This window comes from Apium graveolens, chromosome 9 (genome assembly GCF_009905375.1).
Source record: "Apium graveolens cultivar Ventura chromosome 9, ASM990537v1, whole genome shotgun sequence".
NCBI classification, from domain to species: Eukaryota; Viridiplantae; Streptophyta; class Magnoliopsida; order Apiales; family Apiaceae; genus Apium; species Apium graveolens.
This window is the reverse complement of record NC_133655.1, coordinates 94,386,733-94,406,265: the sequence shown is the minus strand read 5'-3', so window position 1 is coordinate 94,406,265 and position 19,533 is coordinate 94,386,733. Positions and strand designations below refer to the sequence as shown.

Sequence of the window (19,533 nt, the reverse complement as noted above, 5' to 3'; positions counted from 1 at the left end):
AAAGATTTTTATAATGCTCATCGACTTCACATATATTTGTATAGTATTTTTGTATAGTCGACACCATATTTTTATTGTTTCTATTGAATACAGTTAAACATTTTGAAAAGAAAAAGTTTGGAAATGAGAATAAAATATTATTTTAATAAATTTATTATTTTATTAATTATTATTTCATCAAGATTCAACTAGACTTCAAACTTAAGAATTCTAATTAAATATATTTCTAGAAAATCAAAGAATAATCTTAAAATTCAACAGTTCTTTTTTTTTTTTTAAGAAAATGCTAACTTTCATTAAGCAACATCGTGCAAAAGAGTCTCCAACAATAAATCTGGAGGAGACGTTAATATGTTTGGGCAATCTAGCGAATAAGGTAAACGAGCCATCAAGTGGGCTACTTTATTCGCCTGCCTTTTAACAAATTGAATTGAAAACCCTGATCTAGCCAGTAAAGTCGTGCGACAATCTTCCAAAATATGGCCAACTTCCAAATGATTCTCCTGGGAATGATTAATAGCTTGCACACAGAGGAGAGAGTCTGATTCTATACAGACCACCTGATTCGACATCGAACACAACCAATGCAAACCTTCCTGAATAGCCAGAGCTTCTGCTTCTAAAACTGTGCTCACCATCTGTAAACAGATGGCCTTTCCTCCCACAAAAATTCTATGATGGTCACGAAGAACAAGACCTACGGTAAACAAGTTTAATCCCAGCTTTATAGATGCATCAACAATTAACTTCAGACAACCCTCACGAGGAGGTTTCCATTTTTGAAGTGACTTGTTACTAGCCCTAACACTGAGCACCCGATTTTGGGCTTTAAGATGTTTTGCCTTCTTCCAATCCGAGATAGACTTAGAACTCCAGTCTATAGCCACCCGTCCTGTAACCACCTTGTTATCCCATACCCTTCTGTTTCTAAAAAACCAGATTCCCCACAAAACCTTGGCCACCACTTCAATTTCCTCCCTCGAAGCACTACTAATCTTTTGTATAAGCCAGTCAGGGACAAAATTCACCGTCTGCATATCGTAAGTTAAACCTGCATAATGCCAACAACTAGAAGCAAACGGACAATCGAAGAAAACATGCCCCAGGTGTTCAATATCTGCCATACACATAGGGCAAGTTATTGGTAGCCGCACTCCCTTTGCACTCAATCTTCTTCGAACAGGGATGTTATTTCTACAAAATCTCCACAAGAAAATTTTGATCTTGTGAGGAAGATTCAGTCTCCACAACTTGCTCCAGCCATTAGATTGATAGACACTACCAGGTCCTATATTGGAATCATGCCAAAGATGATAACATGTCTTCACTGTATATTGACCATTTGTCGTTCGAGACCATGCTAAACGATCAACTGCAGGATTTTGTGGGATACGCACTGCCAAGATCAGACGAGCATCATCCTCTATAAAAAAGGACTTAACTTTATCCGCCTCCCAACTCCTCTTATCTGTTCTGAAAAAACTTGATACCTGCACTAGATTACAGCCATAGTCTATACTTTGAGACACACAAAAATCATCCTTATTCTGCAACCATGGGTCCCTTATTGCATTGATGTCCCTACCGTCTCCAAGAATCCATCTATATCCCTTACAAACGCTTCTCCTTGCTGTCATGATCCCCGACCATATGTAGCTAGATCCTGGACTCACAGAGGCATGAAGAAAATGAGAATCTGGGTAATAACGTGCTTTGTAAACACGAGCAACCAATGAATGAGGCTTTTTTATAAAATTCCAGCAGTGTTTCCCCAATAGTGCTATATTGAAACCGTAAAGATTCCTAAAACCCATACCACCTCTACTCTTCGATGAACTCATAGAATCCCAAGAGAGCCAGCTTATTCCTCGTCTATCACTAGAGCTAGTACACCACCAATACTTATTTAACATCCTCTCAAGCTCCTGACATAGAGATTTTGGAAGCAAAAAACACGACATGCAATACGAGGGAATAGACTGAGCCACGTTTCTAATCAGAATTGATTTACCTGCTTGAGAAATAGCTTTCGACTTCCAACCTTGTAATCTTTTACATACTTTATCTTTGATAAAACCAAACACCCTTTTCTTTGAACGACCTACAAAAGAAGGGAGGCCTAAGTATTTTCCATCCTGAAGCTCATTCGATACTCCTAAAATCCCAGCTAAAGTTCCCCTCTCAGACTGTGGGACATTTGAACTAAACAAAATTGCAGACTTCTGAAAATTCACAGATTGACCCGACAGAGCCTCATAATCGTTCAAGAGAGACTTGACAACAGTGGTTTCAGCAAGATTGGCACAAAAGAACAGAAAACTATCATCTGCAAAAAGCAGATGAGTAATAATTGGAGCTGTATTGCTAACCTGAGACCCATGAATGTGTTGGGAACCACGGACTTAGGGTGTTACTACGTTTTACGATAAAGATTACGAAAAGAGGATTACCTTGTTAATGGTTGATTCCACGCTCTTCTATTGTATTCTCAAATTCCCTTGAGCGATGTGTGGCCTCCGTCTTCTCAAGTTATCCTCTCTTCTTGCTTCTTGGTGGCTACAATATGTTTTCACACAATTGCCAAGCAAGAAGAGAATAAGAATATATATAGGCTACAATAGGGACCATGGATAATTAGGTTGGGCCATCTAATTACATCTTGAGCCTAGCCCAATGTAATTAAATATTAATTCAATCCACTAAAGAATTAATATTTGCACTACCTTTCCTAATACCGTAATTTAATTAATTCGGTTCTAATATTATTTGCTTATTAAATTCCCCATGTTTAAAATATCATATGTCCATTAATTAAATAAATTACTGATAATTTATTTAATTAATATCTTTTATCCTTGATCATCCACTCAACCTTTATTTAATTATGCCAGAATAAATTCCACCTGCAGGGTTTCACATAATTAAATCTTTTTGAGCTTTCAAGGGGACATCATTAACCCGAATATTATCAGGACATGGATTCCTTCAATAAATAATATCCACCATGTATATAATTCCATCACCCAAAATATAATGATATAATTCAAAAGAGTTATTTCATATATAAATCAAAGCATGTAAATAATATACACGTGTCAATTACTATTTCCGGATTAAGAACCTAAGCATTAATAAGAACAAAGAATCTTAGTTCTCCTTCTTAATCAGTATTAAGGGAACAATTCTAAATTTGATCCTGTTTAATATACACAAAGTATACTAGTATTATTTGTTAGTCAATATAAACTAATCTAAATAATACTACAGCCATACCAGTGGATTGTCCAACACCACCTGTGCTGTGAACCTTATTATATTATACAACCGTATTTAACAATCTAATATTCTGTATCCCATTTGATACTAGATTGTTCACAATATATAATATTAGACAACATGTAAACATTCAAATGATTCTCAAATAAACTGGCCAGAAATAAATGTACATACTTCAAATAAATATTTTCAGTATACACTAACAATCTCCCACTTATACTCAAAATATTCTATGTGTACATGAGTGTTTATTTAATCCACTATTATATAAAAATCTATGTGTCCATCCATCTGACTCCTATCGCTTCCACATGCTTGTCAAAAACCTTGGTTGGCAAGCTCTTTGTGAAAGGATCTGCTCGGTTGTCTTCTGATGATGTGTGAGCCACAACTATATCCCCTCGCTTTACGATTCCTCGTATGAGATGATACTTACGTTCAATATGTTTAGCTGCTTTGTGGTCTCGCGGTTCCTTTGAATTTGCCACAGCACCAGTGTTATCACAATACACTGTCAAGCTCCTAGGCAAATTAGGTACCACATCTAAGTCCAAAAGAAAGTTCCTGAACCATACAGCCTCCTTGGCAGCCTCAGAGGCCGCCACGTACTCGGCCTCCATGGTGGAGTCTACAATGCATTTCTGCTTTACACTCCTCCATATAACGGCTCCACCTCCCAAAGTAAAAACATATCCCGAGGTTGATTTCCTCTTATCCCTATCTGATTGGAAATCTGAATCAGTATATCCCAAAGGAAATAGATCTGAGGCCTTGTAAATTAACATATACTCCTTAGTCCTTCTCAGGTACTTGAGTATAGTTTTTACTGCACTCCAATGTTCCTGACCTGGGTTTGACTGATATCTACTAACCATGCCTACAGCAAAGCAGATGTCAGGCCTCGTACATAACATAGCATACATTAAGCTTCCACATGCTGAAGCATAAGGAACTGCTTTCATGCTCTCTATATCCTTAGGTGTCGAAGGACACTGCTTCTTAGATAGAGCAACTCCATGCTTAAAAGGTAAAAAACCTTTCTTGGAGTTCTGCATGTTAAAATGAGCTAATACTTCATCAATGTAGGGCTCTTGAGATAAAGCCAACATCCTTTTCTTGCGATCCCTTATAACTTTGATCCCAAGGATGTATGTCGCTTCACCTAAGTCCTTCATGTCAAATTATTTGAACAACCATGCCTTTACTGATGACAACATCTCAACATTGTTTCCAATGAGTAAAATATCATCTACATATAGTACTAGAAAAACCACTGCATTACCTTCACTTCTCTTATACACGCACGATTCGCTTGGACTTTGATCAAATCCATATGACTGGACTGCCTGATCAAAACGAATATTCCAGTCTCTAGAAGCTTGTTTAAGTCCATAAATAGACCTCTTAAGCTTACATACCAGATGCTCTTGGCCTTCCTTAATGAATCCTTTTGGTTGCTACATATAGATGGTTTCTTCAAGACTTCCATTAAGAAAAGCTGTCTTGACATCCATTTGCCAAATCTCATAATCGAGATGAGCTGCTATAGATAAAAGAATACGGATTAACTTAAGTATGACTACCGGTGAAAAGGTTTCCTCATAATCGATACCTTCTTTCTGAGTATACCCTTTCGCAACAAGTCTTGTTTTCCAGGCTTTCACCTTTTTATCTAATCCCCTATTTTTCTTGTAGATCCACTTACATCCAATAGGTTTTATACCTTTGGGTGGTTCCACGAGCTCCCAGACCTGATTAAAATATATTGATTCTATCTCAGATTCCATCGCCTTTTGCCAAATATCTGCATCTTTGTCTTGTACTGCCTCTTCGTATGTACAGGGATCATCATCATGTTCACCAGGGACCAAGTCTGAAGACTCTCCCAAAAACATGAATCTATCAGGCTGTTGAACAACCCTCCCACTACGACGAGGCACTGGTGCGGTATTAGTGACAGGTTGTACATTATGTTGTGGTTGTTCTACTTGTACTACAGCTTCATGGGTATTATATGTCCCTCCCACTAGTTCCTCTAAAACGACACTACTCATGGGTTTGTGATTCATTATATAGTCCTCCTCCAAGAATCTTGCATTGGTGCTAACAATGACATCCCGATTCTTCGGCTATAAAATAAATATCATTTCGTTCCCATGGGGTAGCCTATAGACAACCTTACTTCTGTACGAGATTCTAACTTAGTCGCGTTCTTGTTCAGCACATGTGCTGGACAACCCCATATTCGAATATGTCTTAGACTCGGTTTATCCCCGGTCCACAATTCTAAGGGGGTTTTAGGAACCGACTTAGAAGGTACTAAGTTCAGAAGATAAGCTGCTGTCTCTAAGGCATGTCCCCAAAATGACTTGGGTAAATCCGAATAACTCATCATCGATCTAACACTCTCTAAAAGAGTCTGGTTCCTTCTCTCTGCTACACCATTCTGCTGGGGTGTGCCTGGTGCAGTTAACTGGGATTTTATCCCATTTTCTGATAAATATTCCCTAATTCTCCAAGCAAGTATTCGCCACCACGATCTGATCGTAGTGACTTGATACTTTTATTAAGTCGCTTCTCCGTTTTAGCTTTGTACTCTTTAAACTTATCAAAGCAATCAGACTTACGGTGCAACAAATAAACGTACCCATATCTAGAATAATCATCAATAAAAGTGACGAAATATTCATAACCACCTCTTGCTTGGATATTCATGGGTCCACATAAATCAGAGTGAACCAATTCTAACAGTTGTTTGGCTCTATTCCCTTTTGCCTTGAAAGGCCTATTAGTCATTTTACGTTCCAAGCAGGATTAACAAACTGGAAATGGCTCCACTGCCAATGAGCTTAAAGGCCCGTCTACTACCAGTCTTTGAATCCTCCTCAAGTTAATATGACCTAATCTCAAGTGCCAAAGATATGTTTGGTTCAAACTAGAAGGTTCCTTTCTTTTAGTAGAGTTAGAAGATGTGTTGATCAATTCCCTAAATTGCAGTTGCAGTGCAGGTTGACTAGGATTAATTATATACAAATTGTCTTGCAATGTACCAGAATATATAATTCGTTTATTCATCATAATAGAAACATTACGATCCAAACAAACATTATAACCATCCAAAGCAAGTTTAGAAACCGAAATTAAATTCCTTCTAAAAGAAGGTACATAAAGACAATTGTTCAAAACCAAAATCCTATCAGAACCAAAAGATAAATGAATAACTCCTACTGCAACTATTGCTACTTTCGTAGCATCTCCCATGAACACGTATATCTCACCATCTCTAAGCATTGGAACCCCTGCATAAAATTACAAACATGATCAGTGGCTCCTGTATCTACACACCAAGTGCTCGTAGATATAGCCGCTATAAATGTTTCTGTAACTAGAGAAAGAGACATACCAGTATTGTTTGTCTTCTTAGGAAGAGGACAATCCTGTTTCCAGTGACCTGACTGTTTGCATCTGAAGCACTTTCCCTTAGGCTTTTTCACACCACCCTGAACTCACACTGCCTTCACAGCTTTCTGTGTCTGAGCCTTTTTCTTCTTCTTAATACCTTTCGGCTTAGAGGAAGAACCTTTCTCAGCCATATTCACTTGAACACTCTGCCGAAATAATCCTTCAGCTGCCTGAAGTTCTGTCAGCAGTTCCGCGAGACTATACTGCCTCTTGTTCATGTTGTAATTCAAGCGGAACTGCTCAAAACTCTTGGACAAGCTCATAAGGATAATGTCAATCTGGGTTTCCCCGTCAAGTTCAGCACCAAGGATCTCTATCTCATTCAGATGAGACATCATCTTGAGAACATGATCCCTTACAGATGTGCCTTCAGCCATCTGAGTGTTCATTAAAGGCTTCATGGCTACTTGCCTTGCAGCCCTATTCTGATCTCCAAAAAGTTTCTTGAGATTAAAGAGCATATCCGAAGCAGTGGCCATAGACTGATGTTGATGCTGCAAAACACCCGACATTTCTACCAGAATGTAACATCGCGACATTTCATCAGCCTTAATCCACCGTTTATAATACTCTTTATCATCTTCAGGAGCATCAACAGCAGGCTGTTCAGGCTTGGGTTCATAAGTGCAAAACTTGTACTCCTCAGCAGTCAACACAAATGTCCAAATTTCGTTTCCATTCAATATAGTTAGGTCCGGTAAGTTTGTTATCCTTAAGTATGGTGAATAGTGGATTAAAACCCATTTTATCCTGAGAATCATGCATAAAAACATCACATAAATAAGGGTGCATTAATTATTAAGATCTATTGATTCCTCTAACAATTATTAAAATTTAATGCACCAACATATAAACACCATAAGCTTCTGGTACGCCACGATGTGTGACATGTATACCACCTAATTTTGTTTAAATGTTACTTCGGTCCTATTACTAAACAATATGCCACGTTGGGGTGGACTATATTATTTTTCATAGCTAAGTGTATACCATCATCAAATCTTAAATTATTTGAAATCTATGGAACTTGGTACGCCACGATGGGTGGCGTGTAAACCTTCCAATTATTCGTAATTCTGCCTTGAATAGAATACTTCAATTCAATATTCATCAATGGTTTGATTTCCAGGTAGTGGAGGAGTCACATCGGTCTCGCTTAAAACCCACAGCCTTACAAGTTTGATGAACCCGTTTTTGACAAAATCGCCCCAAATCAGAAATAAAGAAAATCCTTATTTATTCCTTTCAAAATTTATTAATTTAAGAAGTTTGTTCTAGTAATTTCTATAACATTCTAGACACCATAAATTACATGCCACGATGGGTGACATATATATAATTTATATTCGTCTTTATGTTAAATTACCTACAACCAATAATGGAGACCATGGGATTTAATTTCATATTAATTCCCTCTCCCACTTAGAATTTTTTTTTATTATTAAAATTGAGGAATTTTAAAATTAAATGGGGCTCTATGTTGTTATAATTATGTCTAATCATGCATTCAAAATATACACATAATTTTAGCAACATATAACATTTAATTAAAGCAATAAATAAAATTTATGTCCATGTCGTCCTAATTAAGTTAAACATGCAATTTTAAAAGAATTACACACATAATTAACGACACACATAATCAATAAATTAAAGCAATAATTAAAATTTAATGGAAAAAATTAAAATAAATTTTCCATTATTATGGCCCTTGAAAAAAAATCCAGCTCTCAAAAAAAATCTGCCCCAAGCGCGCCCAGCAGCCCCAGCAGTCCCAGCAGCCCCAGCAGCCCCAGCAGCCCCAGCAGTCCCAGCTGCCGCAACAGCCCCAGCAGCCCCAGCAGTGTCAGCTGCCGCAGCGGCCCCAGCAGCCCCTTGTAATCGCACAGCGGAACAAAAAACTACCGGAATTGATTTCCGATCGCACATAACTATTACAAAATACCCGGAACAATTAAAAAAATAGATCTAATACAAAACTAATTTTGTAAAATCTATTCTAACACGATCAACCCTCGTGTAAATTACAACCACGATTAAACCATGTGGAAACCAAAACAAAAATTAACCACGATTAAACCACGTGGGATCCAAACACATAATTAAAAATATACATGACCATAATAGTGGATTAACAACCTGCATCAAAACCAATACAAGCAAAACACTATATACACGCATACATAATTACGACACGAACATTATATCATAAAACGTAGAACCCATTACCAGGCTCTTGATACCAATTGTTGGGAACCACGGACTTAGGTTGTTACTACGTTTTACGATAAAGATTATGAAAAGAGGATTACCTTGTTAATGGTTGATTCCACGCTCTTCTATTGTATTCCCAAATTCCCTGGAGTGAAGTGTGGCCTCCGTCTTCTCAAGTTATCCTCTCTTCTTGCTCCTTGGTGGCTACAATATGTTTTCACACAATTGCCAAGCAAGAAGAGAATAAGAATATATATAGGCTACAATAGGGACCATGGATAATTAGGTTAGGCCTTCTAATTACATCTTGAGCCTAGCCCAATGTAATTAAATATTAATTCAATCCACTAAAGAATTAATATTTGCACTATCTTTCCTAATACCGTAATTTAATTAATTCGGTTCCAATATTATTTGCTTATTAAATTCCCCATGTTTAAAATATCATATGTCCATTAACTAAATAAATTACTGATAATTTATTTAATTAATATCTTTTATCCTTGATCATCCACTCAACCTTTATTTAATTATGCCAGAATAAATTCCACCTGCAGGGTTTCACATAATTAAATCTTTTTGAGCTTTCAAGGGGACATCATTAACCCGAATATTATCAGGACATGGATTCCTTCAATAAATAATATCCACCATGTATATAATTTCATCACCCAAAATATAATGATATAATTCAAAAGAATTATTTCATATATAAATCAAAGCATGTAAATAATATACACGTGTCAATTACTATTTCCGGATTAAGAACCTAAGCATTAATAATAACAAATAATCTTAGTTCTCCTTCTTAATCAGTATTAAGGGAACAATTCTAAATTTGATCATGTTCAATATACACAAAGTATACTAGTATTATTTATTAGTCAATATAAACTAATCTAAATAATACTACAGCCATACCAGTGGATTGTCCAACACCACCTGTGCTGTGAACCTTATTATATTATACAACCGTATTTAACAATCTAATATTCTGTATCCCATTTGATACTAGATTTGTTCACAATATATAATATTAATGATTCTCAAATAAACTGGCCAGAAATAAATGTACATACTTCAAATAAATATTTTCAGTATACACTAACAGAATGTTGCCCTCCATAGCAGCTTTATCAAGAGAGTTAGACAGACCTTCCACACACAAGAGAAACAAATTCGGGGACAAAGGGTCCCCCTGTCGTAGACCCCGTAATGGACATACAGGACCTACAGAAGTGCCATTAAAAAAAAAATCATATGACACTGTGGTTACACAAAGCATGATCCACTGAATCCATTTTCTGCAAAAACCCATGGCCTGCATTCGAGCTTTCAAATATGACCAGTTTACCCTGTCGTAGGCTTTAGAAATGTCCAGTTTCAAAGCAATCTCCCCATCACTGCCTCGACTCTTCCTACGCATATGGTGAACAACTTCAAAAGCTACTAACACATTGTCGGCTATACTCCTTCCCGGTACAAAGGCTGATTGGTTTTCTGATATAACATTTGGTAATAGAACTTTCAATCGATTTGAGAGCACCTTCGCTAAGACCTTATATAGAACGTTACATAAAGCAATTGGTCGTAAGTCCTTCATACAACGAGCATTTTCCTTTTTAGGAATGAGAACCACATTGGTCTCATTAAGGTTTGCTGGAAAAGAGACTGAGTCTAACCAGCACTTGCAACTCTCGTAAACTTCTCGCCCCAATATAGACCAAAATTGCTGGAAAAAAGCAGGGTTTAATCCATCAGGACCCGAGGCTTTATCCGGGTGCATCTGCTTGATAGCAACTGAAAATTCTTCGAAAGTCATCTCAGCCACTAACATGTGATTTTGCTCCTCTGTTATACGTCTTTCAGATTCATCCAGCTGAAGTATCTCAGCATTATGCCCACTAGTGAACACTGCAGTGTAATAATCCTTTACCACTTGACACATATCCTCATGATTACTTACTTCATCCCCTGAATCCGTCTCAAGAAACGGAAGATAATTAGCTTTCTTTCTAGCTGATGCACTCGCGTGAAAAAACTTTGTATTAGCGTCTCCCTCTGTAAGCCAGAAATTTTAGCCCTCTGCTTCCAATACACTTCCTCGTGGCACAACAAATCATTTAACTTTTCCTTCTCCATAAAATAATTACTGATTCCATCCTCATCTACACGATCAACCAGAAGCCTTATCACCTCTTTCTGACGTCTGATCTTATCTCGGAACTTGTGGAAAAAGTTCCTCCCCCAGCGAGCCATGAAGCTTGAGACAGAAACAAGCTTTGGAATTATATTAACAGTGGGCAGTTCAAGCCAAAAATCTGAAACCTCCTTACGAAAATTCGGTTCCTGGAGCCATGTGTTCTCGAACTTAAAACGAAACTGCTTCTTTGAAAATGATGTACTGAGCAAGTCTAGAAAAATTGGATCATGGTCAGATACCGACACATGGTAGACGAGCAACTTGCAGAGAGGAAAAAGATTCCACCACTGTTGAGTAACAAAATCTCTATCCCATCTCTCCCGAACCCAATCACTTTTCCCATGACTATTTTCCCATGTGTATTTACCACCACTAAGATCAAGCTCCGAAAGAAAACAGTCATCAATTGCAGCTCTAAAACCATCCATTAAACTTTGAGGATGAGGCAGATTACCCCATGTATCCGACGAATAAAGTAAATCATTGCAATCACCTATGATGCACCAAGGAATTTGAGAAACTCCTGCTAACCTGCGAATTAGATCCCAAGAGTGTTTACGACGTTCTCTCTCCGGGAAGCCATAAAAACAAGATAGCCTCCAGATAGCTGCATTATTTTCAATAAAATTAACATCAACATGGTTTTGAGAATATCCTACCACTTCACAAGCCACATTGTGTTTCCAAAAAATCGCCAAACCACCACTACGACCTACTCTATCAACTGAAAAACACTGAGAGAAGCCATACTTAACACGAAGCTCCTCGATTTTATTTGCAAAAGAAATAGTCTCTGAAAGAAATAAGAAATCGAGATTACGTGACTTTAACAGGTCACTAAGAACACGAATTGTTCGAGGGCTCCCTAACCCCCGACAATTCCAACTGAGGATATTCATTTGGGCTGGCTAGCTTGCTTTGCAAGCTGAGCCAAAAATTCAGGAGAAGAATCTACACAATCACCTTTAGAAAGATTAGATTCTGATAATAAAATCATGTTATCACCTTCAGTTTCCATATACTCAGTGTTATCCAGCCCACGTCTTCTTTTTCTTTCCTCCACATTAAGCCCATTTAGCTCCCCAATATCAGGCCCAATAAGTGAGTTGGTTTTTATGTTTGCCACCAACACATTTGAAAACTCAATCTATTGAGATTTCTCCGCACCAATATGAGCCTTTCCCCTGAAATCTCGCCCTTGATTACCTTCCCTCATCCTATCTGCAGAAACTGATTCCGAGAAGTGCTGATTGTAGTTAGCATTCCCTGAATTTACGACCCACTCAACGTCACGTTCATCTCTGAGCCACCTACTCCGTTCTTGCCCTGCCGCCTTGCGTTGTGGAGCTCTGAGCCAGTTCCCCCACTCCTTGACAATTTCACTTGAACTCCTATCCATCTTTTTGTTACAAAACCTCTCAGTGTGAGTTACCATGCCACAAATGAAACATAACTCGCCCAATCTTTCATATTTACATTGCACAATGCATTCAGAACCATTCTTTCGACATATCTTCTTCTTCCTTTTTAGTGGCTTTCTGACATCCACTAAAATCTTCAGCCTCATGCATTCACGCCATATGCTTGAGTTATTGTTGGGATCATACATAACAAACGTACCAAAAAAATCACCCAGCTCTTTACCAACTTGTTCAGTCATGAGGCTCCCAGGTAAACCATACAACTGAATCCAGAATGGAATGTTATACAAAGATACCTCCAAAGGATCCTCTCCCGTACCTATTTTATTAGTGATTAACATAGCTCCATCAAAAGACCAAGGACCACCATTCAATACCCACTGCATATCATCTATATGATAAAACTGGAACAGGAAAAGACCAGATTTCTTATCCTTAATGTTGATGCCCTTTGCTGGCCTCCACACGTCCGCCAGCTTCGATTTCATGGCCTTTGAGTTGACATTCTTCTCCGTCAAGAAGCATCCAACAAAACAAAGTTCAAACTTGTTTATATTGTCCTCTATCCCCTCGTCAAAAACCAATTCCTCATTCTCCTCGTCCTCGATATCCATCCCTTCCATTTGCCTATTGATATCTTAACAAAGAAAAGAAAAGAAAACACTCTTACAGATCTTAACAAAGAAAAGAAGAGAAAAACACAGCTCTCACAATTACATGGAGAGAAAGGATTTATATATATTTCCTCCTAGTTTTTTAATCTTCATTGTTATGATTTCATTTTTCCAGTATTAAGTTCTAAAGAGGTTTTAAAAGAAGGTTTGAGACTAATATACGTTTATTGTCTTCTTTGGTTAGACAATTGCATTTGCAATGTTCTTCTTGCTTGTTAATTTTGGATTATAGAATCATTGCAGACACAAAAGGCAAAATTCAACAGTTCTTTTAAATTTCTAATTAGATGCCTCCGAACTTTTTAAGCGTACACTTATCTCAAAGAATTATCTATCTTTTTTTTGAAACTGATCTAATATAATCTTAATTTGAGTAGTTTCTTTCTAGATAAAACGGTGTTAGGTACGAAACGATAATTATCGGGCCGGTAGTACCAACTCACAACTAATAATCCATCATTAACGCAAATGAGGTGATGCCCCCTAATGGCCCCATGCAACCTCTCGCGAAACGACGCCGTTCAGTTTGGTGTATAAATCAAGACACCACCTAAATTTATGAGTCAGTAGAGCAAGGCACAAGTTTCGGGGAGGGAGCTAACTGAGAAATCAGAACCAAACCAGGTCTAAAATCAATGGCAACCAAACTCTATATCATGTTAGTATTACATTTTACTACTACTCTCCCTCTCTATCGTTCTCTGTTTTTAAGTTTCTAGCATGAATCATCATGTAAGTGCAATATGTAATTGTTTCATGTTACCTAAAGTTTTTTTGTAGATTCATTTTGTTGCAAAAACTAATAATATCATTCTACTTAAATTGATTTATGTATGTTATGATCCATATATTTATACAATTTCGTTATGATCCATGTTAAGCTTGACTCAGTTCTAGTCCGAAGAATTGTAGACTTTGCTTTGTAGTGGAATGTGTGGATTGACTGGTTTGGAAAAGCTTCCAATATCATTAGTGCCGTAGACAAGTATTAATATTTTGGAGGGGTTTGGATGCATTATTATGGAATGAGGATGAAGGGCAGGAGTTAGTGGGAATGTGAATGAAACCGATGGGGTATGATAAGTTTGATTTACCCGTCTATAAGGCCCGAGGTTCCCATTACACACCACTAAATTGCTAATACAAATATTTTTTTTTAAGGCAAGTGGCGGAGCTAGATTTTTTAAGGACAACTGGGCAGAAATATTCAGCTATGAATTTTTTGTTGAATCATTTAAGATTGTTCGGGCTAAAAGAAGAATTTCAACTCATTATTTAAGACACTCCCACTCCCAGATTCAAAATCAATTAATCTCACTAATTTTTTCAGTGCAGGCAAGACTTCAATCCTGGCCAGCCCCTCCTTGGTTACATCATAAGTCTATGTATCTTTTAACAAAAATAAGTTTAAGTGCAGAAATCGTATCAAAGCAAACTTAAAGAATTATAATTATGACGAGATGTATTTATGGAATTTAATTATGTTTATCCCGTATTATTGAAATGCAACTGCTTGCTTTGGTGGTGCATATCACTAATTTTTTTTCTCATCATTGTCTATAGTGTCGTACTGGAGCATTAACGTATTATATCGAATGCATAAAGCTCTGTAAAATGTGAAAAAAAAAATCCGGGGTTTAAACACTTAACCTAGTGGATAAACACTTGAACAGTCCGCGTTTAGACAAGGAAAAATATTGTTTTGTATAGTATAACTAATTTCTTCAAGTTTAGGTTCATCAGGCTTTACTTTTTAGGCTTGCACTATGATGCTGTTCTTCTGTAACAGTATGTTCATGTTCAAACTATTTAAGTGTATCAATCCTATTGAGGAGGTGTTGTATACATGTACTAAAATTCTTGAGTAAGATCTTACTAAAAAATGACAGCCAAGCAGGGCAATAACTAAATCACATCACTGAATACAGAACGTTGAAAAATTTTCACTCTAAGATGTCAAAAGTACTCTTCTATTCATTTCTTCCAATAGATATTGGTTCATGTCATATCTTTGGGTTGTATTCTAATTGGCTGATACTGTTTAATTTAATTTTTTTAACTCGGTCTAGTTAGCTAGGTTTATGAGGTGCGTTTCCATGGTTTTGGACCCAAGTCCTCGGCCATGTAATGGAAATAATGTGTTTGTTATACCCTTTATTGTTCTTGGAAGATATTCGACTCTGGATTCGTTACATAAGTTCATATAACATGACTTGTGTGTTAATAGCTCTTTGTCTCCAATCACTGTTTATTCTTTTTATCTTAATCACTGTTTTTTATTTTACCTTAAATTGTAACTTTCTTGACGTGTTTGTTTCTTTACAAACAAACAAATTTAATCTTCCGGTGACAGTGACACCAAAAGAAGTTGCTGTTTTAATCTTGTTAGTGACTTAAAATTCATAACCTACTGTGTTTCCTGCAACAGATATCACATTTTGGTGTTTTGCCTGTCCTAAATGGTTAACGCAACTTGACTAATGTGACTAATTTGTTTTCTCTCTCGGCAGATACTATTCTATGTATGGACATGTTGAGAAGCTTGCAGAAGAGATAAAGAAAGGAGCTGTATCTGTTGAGGGAGTTGAGGCCAAATTATGGCAGGTAGTAGAGATGCTTCCTGTTGCTTTTCAAAGTCTAAAGAATGAACCATCAGCAATGTGGTTCATTGATATAATATGTTGTTGTCTCTTCTTGCTTTAGCTCACACATTTTCTACTAGTGTGCCTTGCTTGGTTATCTCATCATTTAGTCTTTAGCTTAAATTATTAAAATCTAATGTTCTTAAAGTTATCATCTTTATGTTTGTGATACTAGGTTCCGGAGATACTATCAGATGAGGTACTTGCAAAAATGAGTGCACCTCCAAAAAGTAATGTACCACACATTACACCTGCTGAACTTGCTGAGGCTGATGGGTTCATTTTTGGCTTTCCTACGAGATATGGAATGATGGCTGCCCAATTTAAAGCCTTTTTTGATGCAACCGGAGGGCTATGGAGAACTCAGCAGCTTGCTGGAAAGCCTGCTGGGATATTCTATAGTACAGGATCCCAAGGTGGTGGACAAGAAACTACTGCGTAAGATCTTACTTCATTGTTAATAAAAAATTACCACATGAGATCCTATGAGGCTTAATATTATTCTTATTTTCTACAGTTTAACTGCCATCACTCAGCTTGTGCACCATGGGATGATTTTTGTTCCCATTGGATACACCTTTGGTGCTGGCATGTTTGAAATGGAGAAAGTAAAAGGTGGAAGTCCTTATGGTGCTGGAACTTTTGCTGGTGATGGCTCAAGACAGCCATCGGACCTCGAGTTAGAGCAGGCTTTCCACCAAGGCAAATACATTGCAGCAATTACCAAGAAGCTTAAGCAAGCCAATTAAATTATTTTACAGAAACACTGCACCTGACTTATGGTATTGTGTCAATATTCTGTTTGTGTGCCTGTGCAGACGTCTATCCTTGCTTTCTTGGACTAGAAACGAGTGTTTACTGTTACTGGTTTACTTATTCTCTATAGTTTTTTTTATAATTTGTGCATTTTGTATATTTGTTTTCGAATACTTGATGCATTTTTATGCCTGCTGTTCTTGTAAATACTATATAATTCAGGAAAGTAAATTGAAATAGTTTGGACTGTAAAATGATCAGAATGAATTGTGAGACCTCTGCGTTTTCTCTGTTCTGTCTTTACCGGCATGAATTTAGTTTCGTCACTTGACTAAAACTTTTGTTAAAGGAGTTTCTGCCTAGAAAGAAAAAGACCTGAACTAAATTTTACTGATATCTTTAACACATAATTTTACGGATATCTCTATTGATTCTGTTAGCATTTAGTTTTTATAATAATTGTACGATAGAATCAAATTAGAAATTTATGTATTTTTTAATTCTATTGTAAAATTCTTCTGCATTATTTTTATTTATACTTTGTAAATTTTCGATTCTGTAACATAATCAGAATAGAAGTCTTGAGCACAAAATATATTTATTTTTCTAATTATGTTTATTTTAGTGTTCTAGAAAATAATCAAATTATGTAGTTATGTTATGTGTACCCATATCATAATGCTAAGTCTTGATAACTGTACGATAGAATTAAATTAGAAATTATGCATTTTTTAATTTGTCGACTGAAATTGAGTTTATCAGGGAGAGTGAGGGATGTCTCGACTATAACTTTTGTCTTGTTATCTTGTAAGCCTATTTGCTCTCATACATTCTGGACGATCCTAGATAAGTAGTTTATTACTATGGTTCATATTATTAAAGATATATTATTTGTTGCTGAAATTATTTGCACCAGGGTAACGCCTCGACCGCAACTTTTGCCTTGTTATCCTGTATGCCAATTTGCTCTCTTACATTATGGACGATCCTAGATAAATAGTTAGTTATTGTGGTTGATATTATTAAGGATATATTATTAGCTAATTGCTTTTATGTAGTCGTGATTACTTCTAGATGCAAGATCAAATAGATCTTTCGTATGAGTTTTAAGATCATGGAGGCATCTTTTGAAATAAATAGTTCTCGTTGTTATTGGTAGAACAATCTGGAAAACTATACTCCTATTTAAATTTTGAAGTTGTGCCTTATTGACTGTTTAATTGAAGACGTTTCCTATTATTATGCCCAAAAATTGGTATAAACAATATTTAGATTAAGATTAATATAATGGGCAGAATTAAAGAAGGAGCGCCTGAAATCTAGGAAAAGGATGAGATTGACTTTCCATAAATAGAAGGCGCGCCCTAAGAACGCGCCCCATTGATTGAATAGCTGATTGACAGTTGTGGTTATCATGCTTTAAAGGCGCGCCATCCAACAGGTGAAGGAGGCGCGTCCAATTATCGAGAAGGAGGAGAGAATTCTCTTAACTAAAACCTGTAGTGTAAGTGAGCCTTAGGGCGCGCCTAGAGCAAGGAAGACTCTTTGGACGGGTTGTTTGGACATGATTGCTTTGGCAGACTTGCTTGATTTAGACAGAATTGGAACGAGCCCTAAAGATGAATAGTTTAGGGCGCGCCCTATGATGTAGAATGATATAAGAAGAGACCAAAGGCTGGTAACACAGGGCGGCGCCAACATACAGAGATGTTAGGGCGCGCCTTAAACTTCTACTTGAACATATAAATATAGCTTTTATGTGCTGCTTGGATGGATTCTCTGGAAGACTCAAGGAAGATGGAGAATGTTATTACTAACTTATTTGATGCAGGTACTCTATTGAAGAACTCCTTCCTGTAGCATATCTGCAGGAAATGCGGTGTCCGTGGTCAGAGACCTCCAGGGGTATGCCTGGACTGAAGGCCTCCTCTTGTAGTCAATGGGTGTCCTCATTGGGGATGTGGGGTAAAATCTGGTGTGTGCTTTGGGAGCTCTGTCTCTGTAGTCAACGAGTATCCTCGTTGGGAGACTTTGGAGTATTCTGCACTTTGCACCCAAAAGCTTGGGATCACTTGTCCTGCAATCTGGTAGGGGCTCCTTATCGGGGGACAAGGATGCGTACAACATTTGGGGTGAATCACGGCTATACCTGCGTCCACGGACTAGAGAAACAGCTGGTAGCGGAGGGTTATCCTTGGCCAGGGAGATGCCTCATCCGTGAAGTCTCGAAGCCGTGGACGAGCCTTGGGCCTTTGTGGTTGGGCCTCATCGGCGGATATTCCTAAAGCTAGTAGAAGACGGTTTCCAGTGGGTTTCCCATTGGGCCTCGGGATAAGAAATCTAAGCCCATTAGGTTTCTTGTTCCCCAAGAACTACGTGGGCTTGATCCCCTATAAATAGGGGTACGTAGGCACATTGTAAGGGGTCAGAAGCGAGAGCGCAAATGAGCCACCACTAACCCTAAGCAATCTCAGCCCCCAATAATCCTCACCACCAAACACTGTTCATCTTTTCCGACGAACACTATTCATCGGATTCATCGGTTACTGTTAACGTTTTCGACGAAGAACTGTCATCACAGATCTTGTTTCCGGCTACTAACCTCAAGTTTTGTTGTTCCCAAATTCCTCCGTCAACAAATTGGCGCTAGAAGGAGGGGCCGGACAAGATCTACATCTGGGAGGAAGGATGTCTCAATATCACGATGGAGGTTTTTACGATAGAAGCTCTAAAGAAGATCCCGATCATGGCTATGAATATGAACCCTACGTTCCGCCCATGACTGACCGTCCCACACCGGACATTGGAGGACAGCCGCCTGTGCTCATCAGCAACGCCGACTTGTTGGAACAACTGTATCGCATGGGCGACGCTTTGAATGGTTT

At 37.6% G+C, this 19,533-nt stretch overlaps 2 protein-coding genes across 3 annotated transcripts; one reads left to right on the top strand and one right to left on the bottom strand.

Annotated features, from left to right (window-relative positions):
* Window positions 1–296: 296 nt before the first annotated feature.
* LOC141685406 (uncharacterized) lies at window positions 297–13,199 on the bottom strand. The gene is made up of 5 exons (XM_074490509.1): window positions 12,362–13,199; window positions 11,106–11,948; window positions 10,267–11,013; window positions 10,108–10,182; window positions 297–2,326 (listed from the first exon to the last, which is right to left on the bottom strand). Exons 1-5 carry the CDS (start codon window positions 13,197–13,199, stop codon window positions 297–299), a joined length of 4,533 nt encoding a protein of 1,510 aa, XP_074346610.1.
* A 557-nt stretch (window positions 13,200–13,756) lies between these two features.
* On the top strand, window positions 13,757–16,938 carry LOC141687404 (putative NAD(P)H dehydrogenase (quinone) FQR1-like 1). 2 transcript variants are annotated; one of them, XM_074492655.1, is made up of 4 exons: window positions 13,757–13,908; window positions 15,761–15,854; window positions 16,068–16,330; window positions 16,410–16,938. In XM_074492655.1, the coding sequence occupies exons 1-4, from the start codon at window positions 13,886–13,888 to the stop codon at window positions 16,639–16,641; spliced, it is 612 nt and encodes a 203-aa protein (XP_074348756.1). In that variant the 5' UTR covers window positions 13,757–13,885; the 3' UTR covers window positions 16,642–16,938. The 2 variants fall into 2 exon arrangements, with proteins under 2 accessions (XP_074348756.1, XP_074348757.1); XM_074492656.1 differs by having other exon boundaries at window positions 13,826–13,874.
* Window positions 16,939–19,533: the final 2,595 nt, after the last annotated feature.

Excerpts from the sequence above, each read along its gene's own strand:
- LOC141685406 (XM_074490509.1), bottom strand. The coding sequence starts at position 13,199 with ATGGAAGGGATGGATATCGAGGACGAGGAGAATGAGGAATTGGTTTTT. Across the intron at positions 11,949-12,361 it reads TGCAGATAGGATGAGGGAAG|AGACTATTTCTTTTGCAAAT; the intron begins GTAATCAAGGGC and ends TATTTCTTTCAG. Across the intron at positions 2,327-10,107 it reads GTTTCTCTTGTGTGTGGAAG|ATGATAGTTTTCTGTTCTTT; the intron begins GTCTGTCTAACT and ends TGCTTTTTGCAG.
- LOC141687404 (XM_074492655.1), top strand. The coding sequence starts at position 13,886 with ATGGCAACCAAACTCTATATCAT. Across the intron at positions 15,855-16,067 it reads TTGAGGCCAAATTATGGCAG|GTTCCGGAGATACTATCAGA; the intron begins GTAGTAGAGATG and ends TTGTGATACTAG. Across the intron at positions 16,331-16,409 it reads GGTGGACAAGAAACTACTGC|TTTAACTGCCATCACTCAGC; the intron begins GTAAGATCTTAC and ends TATTTTCTACAG.